This window comes from Phocoena sinus, chromosome 9 (genome assembly GCF_008692025.1).
Source record: "Phocoena sinus isolate mPhoSin1 chromosome 9, mPhoSin1.pri, whole genome shotgun sequence".
Lineage (NCBI taxonomy): Eukaryota > Metazoa > Chordata > Mammalia > Artiodactyla > Phocoenidae > Phocoena > Phocoena sinus.
In genome coordinates this window covers 43050753-43063825 of record NC_045771.1, presented here as the reverse complement: position 1 = coordinate 43063825, position 13073 = coordinate 43050753, and the positions used below count along the sequence as shown (strand labels likewise).

The following is a 13073-nucleotide window of genomic DNA, read 5'->3' as shown; positions in this document are numbered from 1 at the left end:
ATGTTTAATTTGATTTTTATGTAATATGAATTAGAGATCTAAGTTTAATTTGTTTTTGTTTTTGTTTTTTTAATGCTGGGTCATTTGTTCCAATATCACTTACTGAATGATTTATGTTTTCTCTACGGTATGAAATGGTAATTTTATCATATGCATATTTATATTATAAACGCTCTTATTGTTTCTGAGCTTTCTATTCCCTTCACTTTATTCTGTTTTTATTTTCTCTATTCTCTATCTTTAGAGAATTCTTTATGCAATAACCTTTTTCTTTTTTAATATATTGCAAAAATTTCCCGAGTTTGTCGTTTGTTTCTTCACTTTGAATATGGTTTCATTTTGTTTCCAGTTTGTAGTGATTGACATAATTAAGAAAAGGAGAAAACACACAAATAACTAAATTAGTGGTTTTTCTGCCCCAACACCACATTGTTTTCATTACTGTAGCTTTATATACATTTAATATCTGCTAAGACAGATCGCTGGTCCTTTTCAGATTCCGTGGCTATTCCTGGAGAAGCTGCTCACACACTCTCCTTGCACCCACTACTGCAGCCAGAACAAGCCACCTCTTGTTTCCGGGACACCCCACACTCCTCTCACCCCTGGGCTTTTGTGCACATCATTCCTTATGCGTGAGCACTCCTCCAGACTCACCCTGCCTTGCTTCTGGCAAAATGATTCACATTCTTTCTGTCTCATTTCAAATACCAAACCCCACACAGAGCTGCCCCTGCCAATCCTAGGCCGCATCCCGCCTCAGCTTGTCCATGTTGCCATTAAGGCTTCATGGGAGAGTCACTGCCTGCTAGTGTGGCTACATTTCTTGAGTACATGGACTCTTGTCTCTTAATCTCTAGACTCCAAACCCAGCACATGACAGACACTTCATAAATGTTTGATTAAATAAACAATGCAGACCTGACTGATGAACTTCATCAATCAGACAGAAGTGTCATGTCACTCCATCTCTCTCTCTCTCTCTCTCTCTCTCTCTCTCTCTCTCTCTCACACACACACAGACACACACACCCCTAGTATGTAAATTTCTGGTTATTTAGTGCCTAGATCAGTTTCTGGCATATGGTAGATACTCCATAAATATATGTGAAAGGAAAGAAGGAAGGAAGAAAGGCAGAGAGGGAGGGAAAGAGAGGAAGGAAGGAGTGGTATTGTCAGTGGCAAACTGTCATGAGAGCTGTGTATGGATAAAGATTCTGTCATTAATTAAATCAGGCTGCCAAGACTTGAAACCACAGTGACTGACAGTAAAGGCAATACACTGTCTTTCTGGGTCAACACAACTCCTGTTGTTTCAAAACTTACTTGACACAACTGTCTAACTGCTGCTGGGAAAGGTTTTTAGCCCTGGTGTGACTGCTTTACTTTAGCTATGGTTATTTTCTTGCTACCTAATTGATTTCTCATTCTCCTATCATTTTTACTCTGTGAGACAAAGGCAGAGGCTTAAAAGATGCAGAGCCGACAATTGCAAAGGAATAAGAGGAAGAAAGCACGCTTGTCATGGAGCACTGATTTATGTTACACGAAAAAAGAATCCATCTTATTTTGCTTGGGGAAAGGGGAACAGACTGTGGGAAAGCCCCAAGCTGAGGTCAGTACAGTTCTATGGACTACAAGGCCATGGTGGGTAAAAGGGCCCAAGATCCTAGCCAGCACTGTCCATGACATGAAGTCCAAGGTCAAGGTCGGATGACCCATCGCATCAGTCAAGGAAGTGACATCCTATATATTTTTACCTGAGGGGAGACGAGAGTTAGGTCTTTTGAAAAAGCCATTATCACTAGCCTGCCAGGTTATGGTAGATGCTTGTGTTTGAATTTCCCATATCCATTCCACTCTAAGCCACTCATGGCAACCCCTCCCCTCGGCATGTGAATGGTTCAGGAATGGCCATGTCATCCAATTCTAGCCAATGAAATGTGAGCTCTCTGAAGAGCTTTTGGAAAGATTTCCCCATTCGAAGCAACAAAAGAGTATGAAATGAAAAATAAAAATCTTCCTTCCACTTCTGCCCTGTCCCCCTCCTCAGAAGTAGCACTGTTAAGAATTTCTTATATACCAGCGGTTCCCAACCTTTTTAACACCAGGCACCAGTTTTGTGGAAGGCAATTTTTCCACGGGGCGGTGGGGGGGTGGGATGGGGGAATGGGGAGGGAGGGGCTGGTTTGGGCGGAATTGCGAGTGATGGGGAGCGGCAGATGAAGCTTCACTCCCTCACCTGCCGCTCACCTCCTACTGTGTGGCCTGGCTCCTAACAGGCCATGCACCACTACCGGTCCGCGGCCCGGCGGTTGGGGACCCCTGCTATATACCCTTCCAGGACTGTTCAATTCATATACCAGCATATACACATGTATAGAAACAAATTATACACGCTGAACAATGTCTGATCTTTTAAAAAACATGTTAATCAATCATTTTACTTTCCTGTTTAGAGCCATTCAGTGGATTTCCATTGTTTCAGGATAAAGTCCAAGACCTCTAACCCTGCACTAAAGGCCATGTGTGATTTGGTTCTTGCCTCACTCTCCATGCTTATCTTAAGGCACACAAGCTGCCTTACTCACCATGCTTCAGCCATGCTGGCCTTCTCTAAGTTCTTCAAATGCACACGATCCCTCCTGTTTCAGCAACTTTGCACATGCTGTTCCCTCTGCCTGAATGACCGTCCTCTTTTGCATTTAAAAAATCAATTTTATCCTTCAGATCTTCGCTGAAATTTCATCTCCTCTGGGAAGGCTTCCATGACCCCCAGAACAAGTCTTCTATTATATACTCTTGTATCTCCCTATATTTTATCTTCATAGCATTAGTATTAGTGAAATTAACTAATAAAGGGGAGAGACGTTTTTGGTCAGGGAGCATCCTTAAGCCCCTGCTAGGAGAAGAGTAAAAAGGACTGTGCTAAGTGAAGCATCAGCTCCCCCTACACCCCCTCCCTATGCTTGGCCTCTAATGAGAACTTCAGAGCACAACTGGACATCATCCTCAGGCCCCAAAATGAGGCAAAGATGCAGGCAGAGACGGAGCCTGTGGCTCCAAGACTGTGATGGGCCTCCTTCAAGTCCCCAGGCCTGTGCTGAGTCCTGCAGCGTTTGTGAAAGGGGCACTTTTGGTCTGAGTGGAATGCTCGCCATGTGTCTTGAGGACAGAGAGAATTTTTGTTCTGTTTCCTGACACTCCTCATACACAATCCAGAAGCAAGACTCAGGAACTGGCTTCAGGCATCCTCTTAAGTACTTAATGCCACTTGAAAGGTCTTCCTCTGGCTTAGACTCCCGCACTCTCCCACCGCCAGGAGCTGCCTTCATGAAGGTAATGAAGGAAAACGGGTCTGTGTCTGGACTGTCTTCCATAAAATCAAGAAATAAACCAGCCAGTTGCAGGGAAGAGGTATTTTACTCAATCTTAGTGACCCTTAGGTTTTCAGATTTCTAAGAAACTTGAAGAAAAGCTACAACCGCTGAGGGAGTGGAGATAAAGAAAAGACATGGAAGAAGTTGACCCAAAAGAATGGAAGTGCTATTCCTCAGCTCTGTTTCTGAGAATGGGCTATTTCTAGGTCTGCTTGATCTTTAAGATACAACTGCCATAGACAAAATTCAGCGTGCCTAGTGTTACACCGGCATGGAAGCCCCAAGGAAGGGGGAGCTAACTGTCACTGAGGAACAGAGGCAGCTCAGAAAGGTTTCACAGCAAAGTGATATATAGAGAATGGGCTAAAAAAAAAATAAATGTATTTTCAGGAAGAAAGGAAAGCAGACACAGAGAAATGGAAGACCTTGGATCTCACATTCACCCAAAGTCAACCACATACTAAGCATGGAATCGGGGTTAGTTTAGTTGGTTTCTCCTGTTGCCCACATGGAAAAAATGTGTTGAGAGACAGTGGGGAGGGAGGGAGGCAGGATGATAATCATAGAGATGAAGAAAGCAGAGACAGATTGTGGGAGACTCTGGATGCCCTGCTTGAGAGACTGGATACCGTCTTATAGGAAAGTGGAGGCACTGGAGGGTTTTTAAGCCAGGGAATGATGCTCTGTCCCAGAGCTCCAGTTCTGATGGCGGGAGGTGTGGGCATTCAAGATGCTAGCAGAGTGGAGGTGTTTAGAAGACTATGTCAAATAATCAGGCAAGAGATTATAAGGGGTGCTTGCTTTGTCAGCATGTATACTAAAATTAGAATGATACAGAGAAGATTGGTATGGTCCCTGCATAAGGATGACACATTAACTTGTGAAGTAATGCACACTTCTGTGTTTAACGGGTACAGAGTTTCAGTTGCGGAAGATGAGAAAGTTCTGGAGATGGATGATGGTGATAGCTGCAGAGCAATGTCAGTGTACTTAATGCCACCGAACTATACACTTAAAAATGGATTAAATGGTAAATTTTATGTTATGTTTATTTTACCACAATAAAAATATCATCAAAATATCAATATTAAACAAAAAGAGATCATAAGGGTCCGAAGTGATAGTGAAGAGCAGAAACGGAGAGGAAGGTACAGGTGATGGAGACATTTTGAAGGACAGTCCGTAGAACTTGTTGATTAATTAGGTGAAAGAAATCAGCAAGAAGAAGGAAATGAATGTATTCAGAGTGCTCTCTGACGCATGACTGTTACACCCTGAGAAGTGGCTGGATTTGGGGAATAAGCTAAAGAGGCATCTTACTTATTAGTTTTCCTGGCTAACAGTAAAGCTGCTACTGGCTTTCCACCTGCCTGCCTGATCCTAAGGAGACAAGGTGGGGGTGACTAAAGCCCAAACCCCTAACACATAAAATCTTTCTTAATTTTCCATTGTACATATGGTTGATGGTCAATAAATATTTGAATTATTGATCAATTAAGCCCTGGGGTTGCAATTGTAGTACACAATTAATGCTTGATGGTGGTTGTAACCTCTCCTTGTATTTCATTTACCTGGGAAAAAGTTTCCCTGCTCTAACAAGTATTCAACTTAGGGTAAAGAATAGACTCATTAGCAGTTTTCTTTCTCATTTTTTCTTTAATGTAGACAAACAATTTCCAGGAAAGTCCCTGGGCAGGTATATGAGAAGGAGTGAGGATGCTCCAAAAAGGCCCCGAGCTTTCCTGGAACACTCAGAGGGGTTCTCTGAGCGGGGGAAAATCAACAAGGAGGGTTTTACCACAGCCATTAATTAAAGTATATTCTAAAGATCATTAAAAGCAATTAGTGCTTTGTCAGCTACTGCAAACTAGAACTCTGATTTTTTTTCAACCAAGTGATTCTCAAGAGGGAAGTTGGTGCAGTTTTAAAATGAAGTGCTTTGTCTCAAAGTTTTTAGTCAAGGTTCTTAATAAATTAGAAATGTCAAATAACTAATTAAAGGCATGCATGTTTATATTTATCAAAGGGAACAAAGGATACAAAATTTGCTAATGCTTTTGAGTCATTAACACTTTTTTCCTTTTAGGTACAGATTATATCATGTAAAAGTAGGTGTGATATTATGTGAAAATTGGGGAAGAAAGAAAATGGCATTTATTGAGCCTCTGCTAATTTTCAAGCCCGGGCATAGCACTTTAAATGTTGTCACATTTGATCCCTATAAACCTCTTAAGAGGTTTGTATTACTACCTAGATTTGACAGTCTCAACTGAGGCCCAGTGTCTTAGTGGGTTCGGGCTGCTATAACAAAATGTCACAGAGTAGGTGACTTCTAAACAACACAACTGTATTTCTCACAGTTCTGGAGGCTGGAAGTCTGAGATCAGGTTGCCAGTACATTTGGGTGAGGGCTGTCCTCCAGGCTGCAGACTTCTCCTTGTAGCCTCACATGGCAGAAGGGTCAAGAAAGTTCTGTGGGGTCTCCTCTTATAAAGGCACTAATCCCATTCATGAGGACTTCACCCTCCTTATGATCTAAGCACCTCCCAAAGGCCTCACCTCCTTATACCATCACATTGGGCATTAGGATTTCAACATGTAAATTGGGAGAGGAGAGGGACACAAACATTCCTCCTATTTCGCTCAGTGTATTAGTTATGTATTGTTGGGTAACATATTATCATGAGCCTGGTGACTTAAAACATATACTTATTATCTCACAGTTTCTGTGGGTCAGGAGTCTGGACAGTTAACTGGGTCCTCTGCTTAGGCAAGGCAGCCATCAAGGTGTCTGCCAAGGCTGGGGTGTCATCAGAGGCTCAACTGAGGAAGGATCTTCCTCCAAGCTCCCCTGGGCTCCTGGCGGAATTGATTTCCTGGGGCTGTAGGACTCACAGCAACTTGCTTTTTGAAAGCTAGGAATACAGAGAGACACTAGCAAGACAGGTGCTACACAATTATGTAATCACAGACATCCCATCACTTTCACCCCAATGCATTGATTAGAAGCAAGTCACAGGTCCAGCCACACTCAAGGGGAGAGGATGACACAGTGATGTGAACACTCGAGGTGGGAATCATGGAGGCACATGAAATCCTGTCTAAAATCAAGGTCATATAACCAGCAAGTAGTAGAGCTGGTTACAAATCTAAATCTTTCCGACCCCAAACCCTGTGTTTTGATTCCTATCTAAGCTATACCTCTGACCACAGAGTTATCTTGGAGAAATCAGTTAACTTCACCAGGTCCAAGCCTCCTGGCTTAAAAAAAAGAAGGAGCTGCCATCTACTGTGATTCTACAGAGGTGGGCAGACCGTGGTTGAGAAACCCCTGACTCCACACCTCACACTCAGGAAACTCGGAGTGGTCTTCACAGTATGGACCCACCAGACATTTTAATAGTATCTTTGGTCCTTTCCGCAGTGTCATCTATGCCATTGTGATCAGAACGATTTGGGTCAAAAGCAAAGCCCATGAGACTGACTTCCAGCTGCTCAGGTAAGTCTCTCATCTGCATTACCCAACTCTTAGCTAATTTTGCTTCTGTACAGGTTTTCCTCTAGCAAATGTGAGCTTGGGTTTTTTTTTTTTTTTTTTTTTTTTTTTTTAACATCTTTATTGGGGTATAATTGCTTTACAATAGTGTGTTAGTTTCTGATTTATAACAAAGTGAATCAGCTATACATATACATGTGCTCCCATGTGTCTTCCCTCTTGCGTCTCCCTCCCTCCCACTCTCCTCCTCCCACCCCTCCAGGCTGTCCGAAAGCCCCGAGCTAATATCCCTGTGCCTTGCGGCTGCTTCCCCCTAGCTATCTACCTTACTACGTTTGTTAGTGTGTATATGTCCATGACTCTTTCTCGCCCTGTCAAAACTCACCCTTCCCCCTCCCCATATCCTCAAGTCCGTTCTCCAGTAGGTCTGCGCCTCTATTCCTGTCTTATCCCTAGGTTCTTCATGACATTTTTTCCCCTTAAATTCCATATATATGTGTTAGCATACGGTATTTGTCTTTGTCTTTCTGACTTACTTCACTCTGTATGACAGACTCTAGGTCTATCCATCTCATTACAAATAACTCAATTTCATTTCTTTTTAAGGCTGAGTAATATTCCATTGTGTATATGTGCCACATCTTCTTTATCCATTCGTCCGATGATGGGTGCTTAGGTTCTTTCCATCTCCGGGCTATTGTAAATAGAGCTGCAATGAACATTTTGGTACATGACTCTTTTTGAATTTTGGTTTTCTCAGGGTATATGCCCAGTAGTGGGATTGCTGGGTCATATGGTAATTCTATTTGTAGTTTTTTAAGGAACCTCCATACTGTTCTCCATAGTGGCTGAACCAATTCACATTCCCACCAGCAGTGCAAGAGTGTCCCCTTTTCTCCACACCCTCTCCAGCATTTATTGTTTCTAGATTTTTTGATGATGGCCATTCTGACTGGTGTGAGATGATATCTCATTGTAGTTTTGATTTGCATTTCTCTAATGATTAATGATGTTGAGCATTCTTTCATGTGTTTGTTGGCATTCTGTATATCTTCTTTGGAGAAATGTCTGTTTAGATCTTCTGCCCATTTTTGGATGGGGTTGTTTGTTTTTTTGTTATTGAGCTGCATGAGCTGCTTGTAAATTTTGGAGATTAATCCTTTGTCAGTTGCTTCATTTGCAAATGTTTTCTCCCATTCTGAGGGTTGTCTTTTGGTCTTGATTATGGTTTCCTTTGCTGTGCAAAAGCTTTGAAGTTTCATTAGGTCCCATTTGTTTATTTTTGTTTTTATTTCCATTACTCTAGGAGGTGGGTCAGAAAGGATCTTGCTGTGATTTATGTCATAGAGTGTTCTTCCTATGTTTTCCTCTAAGAGTTTGATAGTTTCTGGCCTTACATTTAGGTCTTTAATCCATTTTGAGTTTAATTTTGTGTATGGTGTTAGGGAGTGATCTAATCTCATACTTTTACATGTACCTGTCCAGTTTTCCCAGCACCATTTATTGAAGAGGCTGTCCTTTCTCCACTGTACATTCCTGCCTCCTTTATCAAAGATAAGGGGTCCATATGTGCGTGGGTTTATCTCTGGGCTTTCTATCCTGTTCCACTGATCTATCTTTCTGTTTTTGTGCCAGTACCATACTGTCTTGATTACTGTTGCTTTGTAGTATAGTCTGAAGTCAGGGAGCCTGATTCCTCCAGCTCCTTTTTTCGTTCTCAAGATTGCTTTGGCTATTCGGGGTCTTTTGTGTTTCCATACAAATTGCGAAATTTTTTGTTCTAGTTCTGTGAAAAATGCCAGTGGTAGTTTGATAGGGATTGCATTGAATCTGTAGATTGCTTTGGGTAGTAGAGTCATTTTCACAATGTTGATTCTTCCCATCCAAGAACATGGTATATCTCTCCATCTATTTGTATCATCTTTAATTTCTTTCATCAGTGTCTTATAATTTTCTGCATACAGGTCTTTCGTATCCTTAGGTAGGTTTATTCCTAGATATTTTATTCTTTTTGTTGCAATGGTAAATGGGAGTGTTTTCTTGATTTCACTTTCAGATTTTTCATCATTAGTATATAGGAATGCCAGAGATTTCTGTGCATTAATTTTGTATCCTGCTACTTTACCAAATTCATTGATTAGCTCTAGTAGTTTTCTGGTAGCATCTTTAGGATTCTCTATGTATAGTATCATGTCATCTGCAAACAGTGACAGCTTTACTTCTTCTTTTCCGACGTGGATTCCTTTTATTTCCTTTTCTTCTCTGATTGCTGTGGCTAAAACTTCCAAAACTATGTTGAATAAGAGTGGTGAGAGTGGGCAACCTTGTCTTGTTCCTGATCTTAGTGGAAATGCTTTCAGTTTTTCACCATTGAGGATGATGTTTGCTGTGGGCTTGTCATATATGGCCTTTATTATGTTGAGGAAACTTCCCTCTATGCCTACTTTCTGGAGGGTTTTTATCATAAATGGGTGTTGAATTTTGTCGAAAGCTTTCTCTGCATCTATTGAGATGATCATATGGTTTTTCTCCTTCAATTTGTTAATATGGTTTATCACATTGATAGATTTGCGTATATTGAAGAGTCCTTGCATTCCTGGAATAAACCCCACTTGATCATGGTGTATGATCCTTTTAATGTGCTGTTGGATTCTGTTTGCTAGTATTTTGTTGAGGATTTTTGCATCTATGTTCATCAGTGATATTGGCCTGTAGTTTTCTTTCTTTGTGACATCCTTGTCTGGTTTTGGTATCAAGGTGATGGTGGCCTCGTAGAAGGAATTTGGGAGTGTTCCTCCCTCTGCTATATTTTGGAAGAGTTCGAGAAGGATAGGTGTTAGCTCTTCTCTAAACGTTTGATAGAATTCACCTGTGAAGCCATCTGGTCCTGGGCTTTTGTTTGTTGGAAGATTTTTAATCACAGTTTCAATTTCAGTGCTTGTGATTGGTCTGTTCATATTTTCAATTTCTTCCTGATTCAGTCTGGGCAGGTTGTGCATTTCTAAGAATTTGTCCATTTCTTCCAGATTGTCCATTTTATTGGCATAGAGTTGCTTGTAGTAATCTCTCATGATTTTTTTTATTTCTGCAGTGTCAGTTGTTATTTCTCCTTTCTCATTTCTAATTCTATTGATTTGAGTCTTCTCCCTTTTTTTCTTGATGAGTCTGGCTAGTGGTTTATCTATTTTGTTTATCTTCTCAAAGAACCAGCTTTTAGTTTTATTGATCTTTGCTATCGTTTCCTTCATTTCTTTTTCATTTATTTCTGATCTGATTTTTATGATTTCTTTCCTTCTGCTAGCTTTGGGGCTTTTTTGTTCTTCTTTCTCTAATTGCTTGAGGTGCAAGGTTAGGTTGTTTATTCGAGATGTTTCCTGCTTCTTAAGGTGGGCTTGTATTGCTATAAACTTCCCCCTTAGAACTGCTTTTGCTGCATCCCATAGGTTTTGGGTCGTTGTGTCTCCATTGTCATTTGTTTCTAGGTATTTTTTTATTTCCTCTTTGATTTCTTCAGTGATCACTTCATTATTAAGTAGTGTATTGTTTAGCCTCCATGTGTTTGTATATTTTACAGATCTTTTCCTGTAATTGATATCTAGTCTCATGGCGTTGTGGTCAGAAAAGATACTTGATACAATTTCAATTTTCTTAAATTTACCAAGGCTTGATTTGTGACCCAAGATATGATCTATCCTGGAGAATGTTCCATGAGCACTTGAGAAAAATGTGTATTCTGTTGTTTTTGGATGGAGTGTCCTATAAATATCAATTAAGTCCATCTTGTTTAATGTATCATTTAAAGCTTGTGTTTCCTTATTTATTTTCATTTTGGATGATCTGTCCATGGGTGAAAGTGGGGTGTTAAAGTCCCCTACTATGAATGTGTTACTGTCAATTTCCCCTTTTATGGCTGTTAGTATTTGCCTTACGTATTGAGGTGCTCCTATGTTGGGTGCATAAATATTTACAATTGTTATATCTTCTTCTTGGATCGATCCCTTGATCATTATGTAGTGTCCTTCTTTATCCCTTTTAATAGTCCTTATTTTAAAGTCTATTTTGTCAGATATGAGAATTGCTACTCCAGCTTTCTTTTGGTTTCCATTTGCATGGAGTATCTTTTTCCATCCCCTTACTTTCAGTCTGTATGTGTCTCGAGGTCTGAGGTGGGTCTCTTGTAGACAGCATATATAAGGGTCTTGTTTTTGTATCCATTCAGCCAATCTGTGTCTTTTGGTGGGAGCATTTAGTCCATTTACATTTAAGGTAATTATCGATATGTATGTTCCTATTCCCATTTTCTATATTGTTTTGGGTCCGTTATTATAGGTCGTTTCCTTCTTTTGCATTTCTTATCTAGAGAAGTTCCTTTAGCATTTGTTGTAAAGCTGGTTTGGTGGTAATGAACTCTCTCAGCTTTTGCTTGTCTGTAAAGGTTTTAATTTCTCCATCAAATCTGAATGAGATCCTTGCTGGGTAGAGTAGTCTTGGTTGCAGGTTTTTCTCCTTCATCACTTTCAGTATGTCCTGCCACTCCCTTCTGGCTTGTAGGGTTTCTGCTGAGAGATCAGCTGTTAACCTTATGGGGATTCCCTTGTGTGTTATTTGTTGTTTTTCTCTTGCTGCTTTTAATATGCTTTCTTTGTATTTAATTTTTGATAGTTTGATTAATATGTGTCTTGGCGTATTTCTCCTTGTATTTATCCTGTATGGGACTCTCTGTGCTTCCTGGACTTGATTAACTATTTCCTTTCCCATATTAGGGAAGTTTTCAACTATAATCTCTTCAAATATTTTCTCAGTCCCTTTCTTTTTTTCTTCTTCTTCTGGAACCCCTATAATTCGAATGTTGGTGCGTTTCATGTTGTCCCAGAGCTCTCTGAGACTGTCCTCAGTTCTTTTCATTCTTTTTTCTTTATTCTGCTCTGCAGTAGTTATTTCCACTACTTTATCTTCCAGGTCACTTATCCGTTCTTCTGCCTCAGTTATTCTGCTATTGATCCTATCTAGAGTACTTTTAATTTCATTTATTGCGTTGTTCATCGTTGCTTGTTTCATCTTTAGTTCTTGTAGGTCCTTGTTAACTGTTTCTTGCATTTTGTCCATTCTACTTCCAAGATTTCGGATCATCCTTACTATCATTATTCTGAATTCTTTTTCAGGTAGATTGCCTATTTCCTCTTCATTTGTTAGGTCTGGTGGGTTTTTATCTTGCTCCTTCATCTGCTGTGTGTTTTTCTGTCTTCTCATTTTGCTTATCTTACTGTGTTTGGGGTCTCCTTTTTGCAGGCTGCACGTTCGTAGTTCCCGTTGTTTTTGATGTCTGTCTCCAGTGGCTAAGGTTGTTTCAGCGGGTTGTGTAGGCTTCCTGGTGGAGGGGACTAGTGCCTGTGTTGTGCTGGATGAGGCTGGATCTTGTCTCTCTAGTGGGCAGGTTCACGTCTGGTGGTGTGTTTTGGGGTGTCTGTGGCCTTGTTATGATTTTCGGCAGCCTCTCTGCTAATGGGTGGTGTTGTGTTCCTGTTTTGCTAGTTGTTTGGCATAGGTTGTCCAGCACTGTGGCTTGCTGGTCGTTGAGTGAAGCTGGGTGCTGGTGTTAAGATGGAGGTCTCTGGGAGATTTCCACCGTTTAATATTATGTGGAGCTGGGAGGTCTCTTGTTGATCAGTGTCCTGAAGTTGGCTCTCCTACCTCAGAGGCAGAGCCCTGCCTCCTGGGCTGGAGCACCAAGAGCCTTTCGTCCACACGGCTTTTGGGAGCTCTGAGGTCTTCTGCCAGCCTTCAGTAGGTGTTCTGTAGGAGTTGTTCCACGTGTAGATGTATTTCTGGTGTATCCGTGAGGAGGAAGGCGATCTCCACGTCTTTCTCTTACGCCATCTTCCCGCCGACCCAGCGAGCTTGGGTTTTATAACAAGCCTGCTCTGTTATATCAGGGCCCAGCTGGCAGGTCAGACCCCCAAAGGCTGTCCTGGGCAGGCTCTGCTTTCTCCACGTGGCTTCCGTAAAAACTGAGGAAGGAGGACTTTGGGCCTGGCCAAGTTGTGCCAGCAGAGTCCTTTGAAGCAGCCTTTGAGCCAGGATCTGAGGGTCACCCTAGTCTGGCAGGTCTGGCAGAGAGGCCCCCTGGAGGACTCTGGGATGAAAAGAGAGGACAGTGCAGGGAGGAAGCCGCACATTCAGCAAAACATGAGGACAAA

The 13073-nt window shown here is 41.3% G+C and overlaps 1 protein-coding gene and 1 non-coding gene across 2 annotated transcripts in view; both read left to right on the top strand.

Annotated features, from left to right (window-relative positions):
- NPSR1 (neuropeptide S receptor 1) overlaps positions 1–13073 on the top strand; it is a 138115-nt gene that overhangs the window by 105912 nt on the left and 19130 nt on the right. Inside the window, 2 exon segments of the mRNA XM_032642574.1 lie at positions 6805–6879; positions 12662–12677. Coding sequence (XP_032498465.1) covers positions 6805–6879; positions 12662–12677 — 91 coding nt within the window.
- On the top strand, positions 4174–4280 carry LOC116759952. The gene has a single exon (XR_004351612.1). It is a non-coding gene; the product is annotated as a U6 spliceosomal RNA (small nuclear RNA).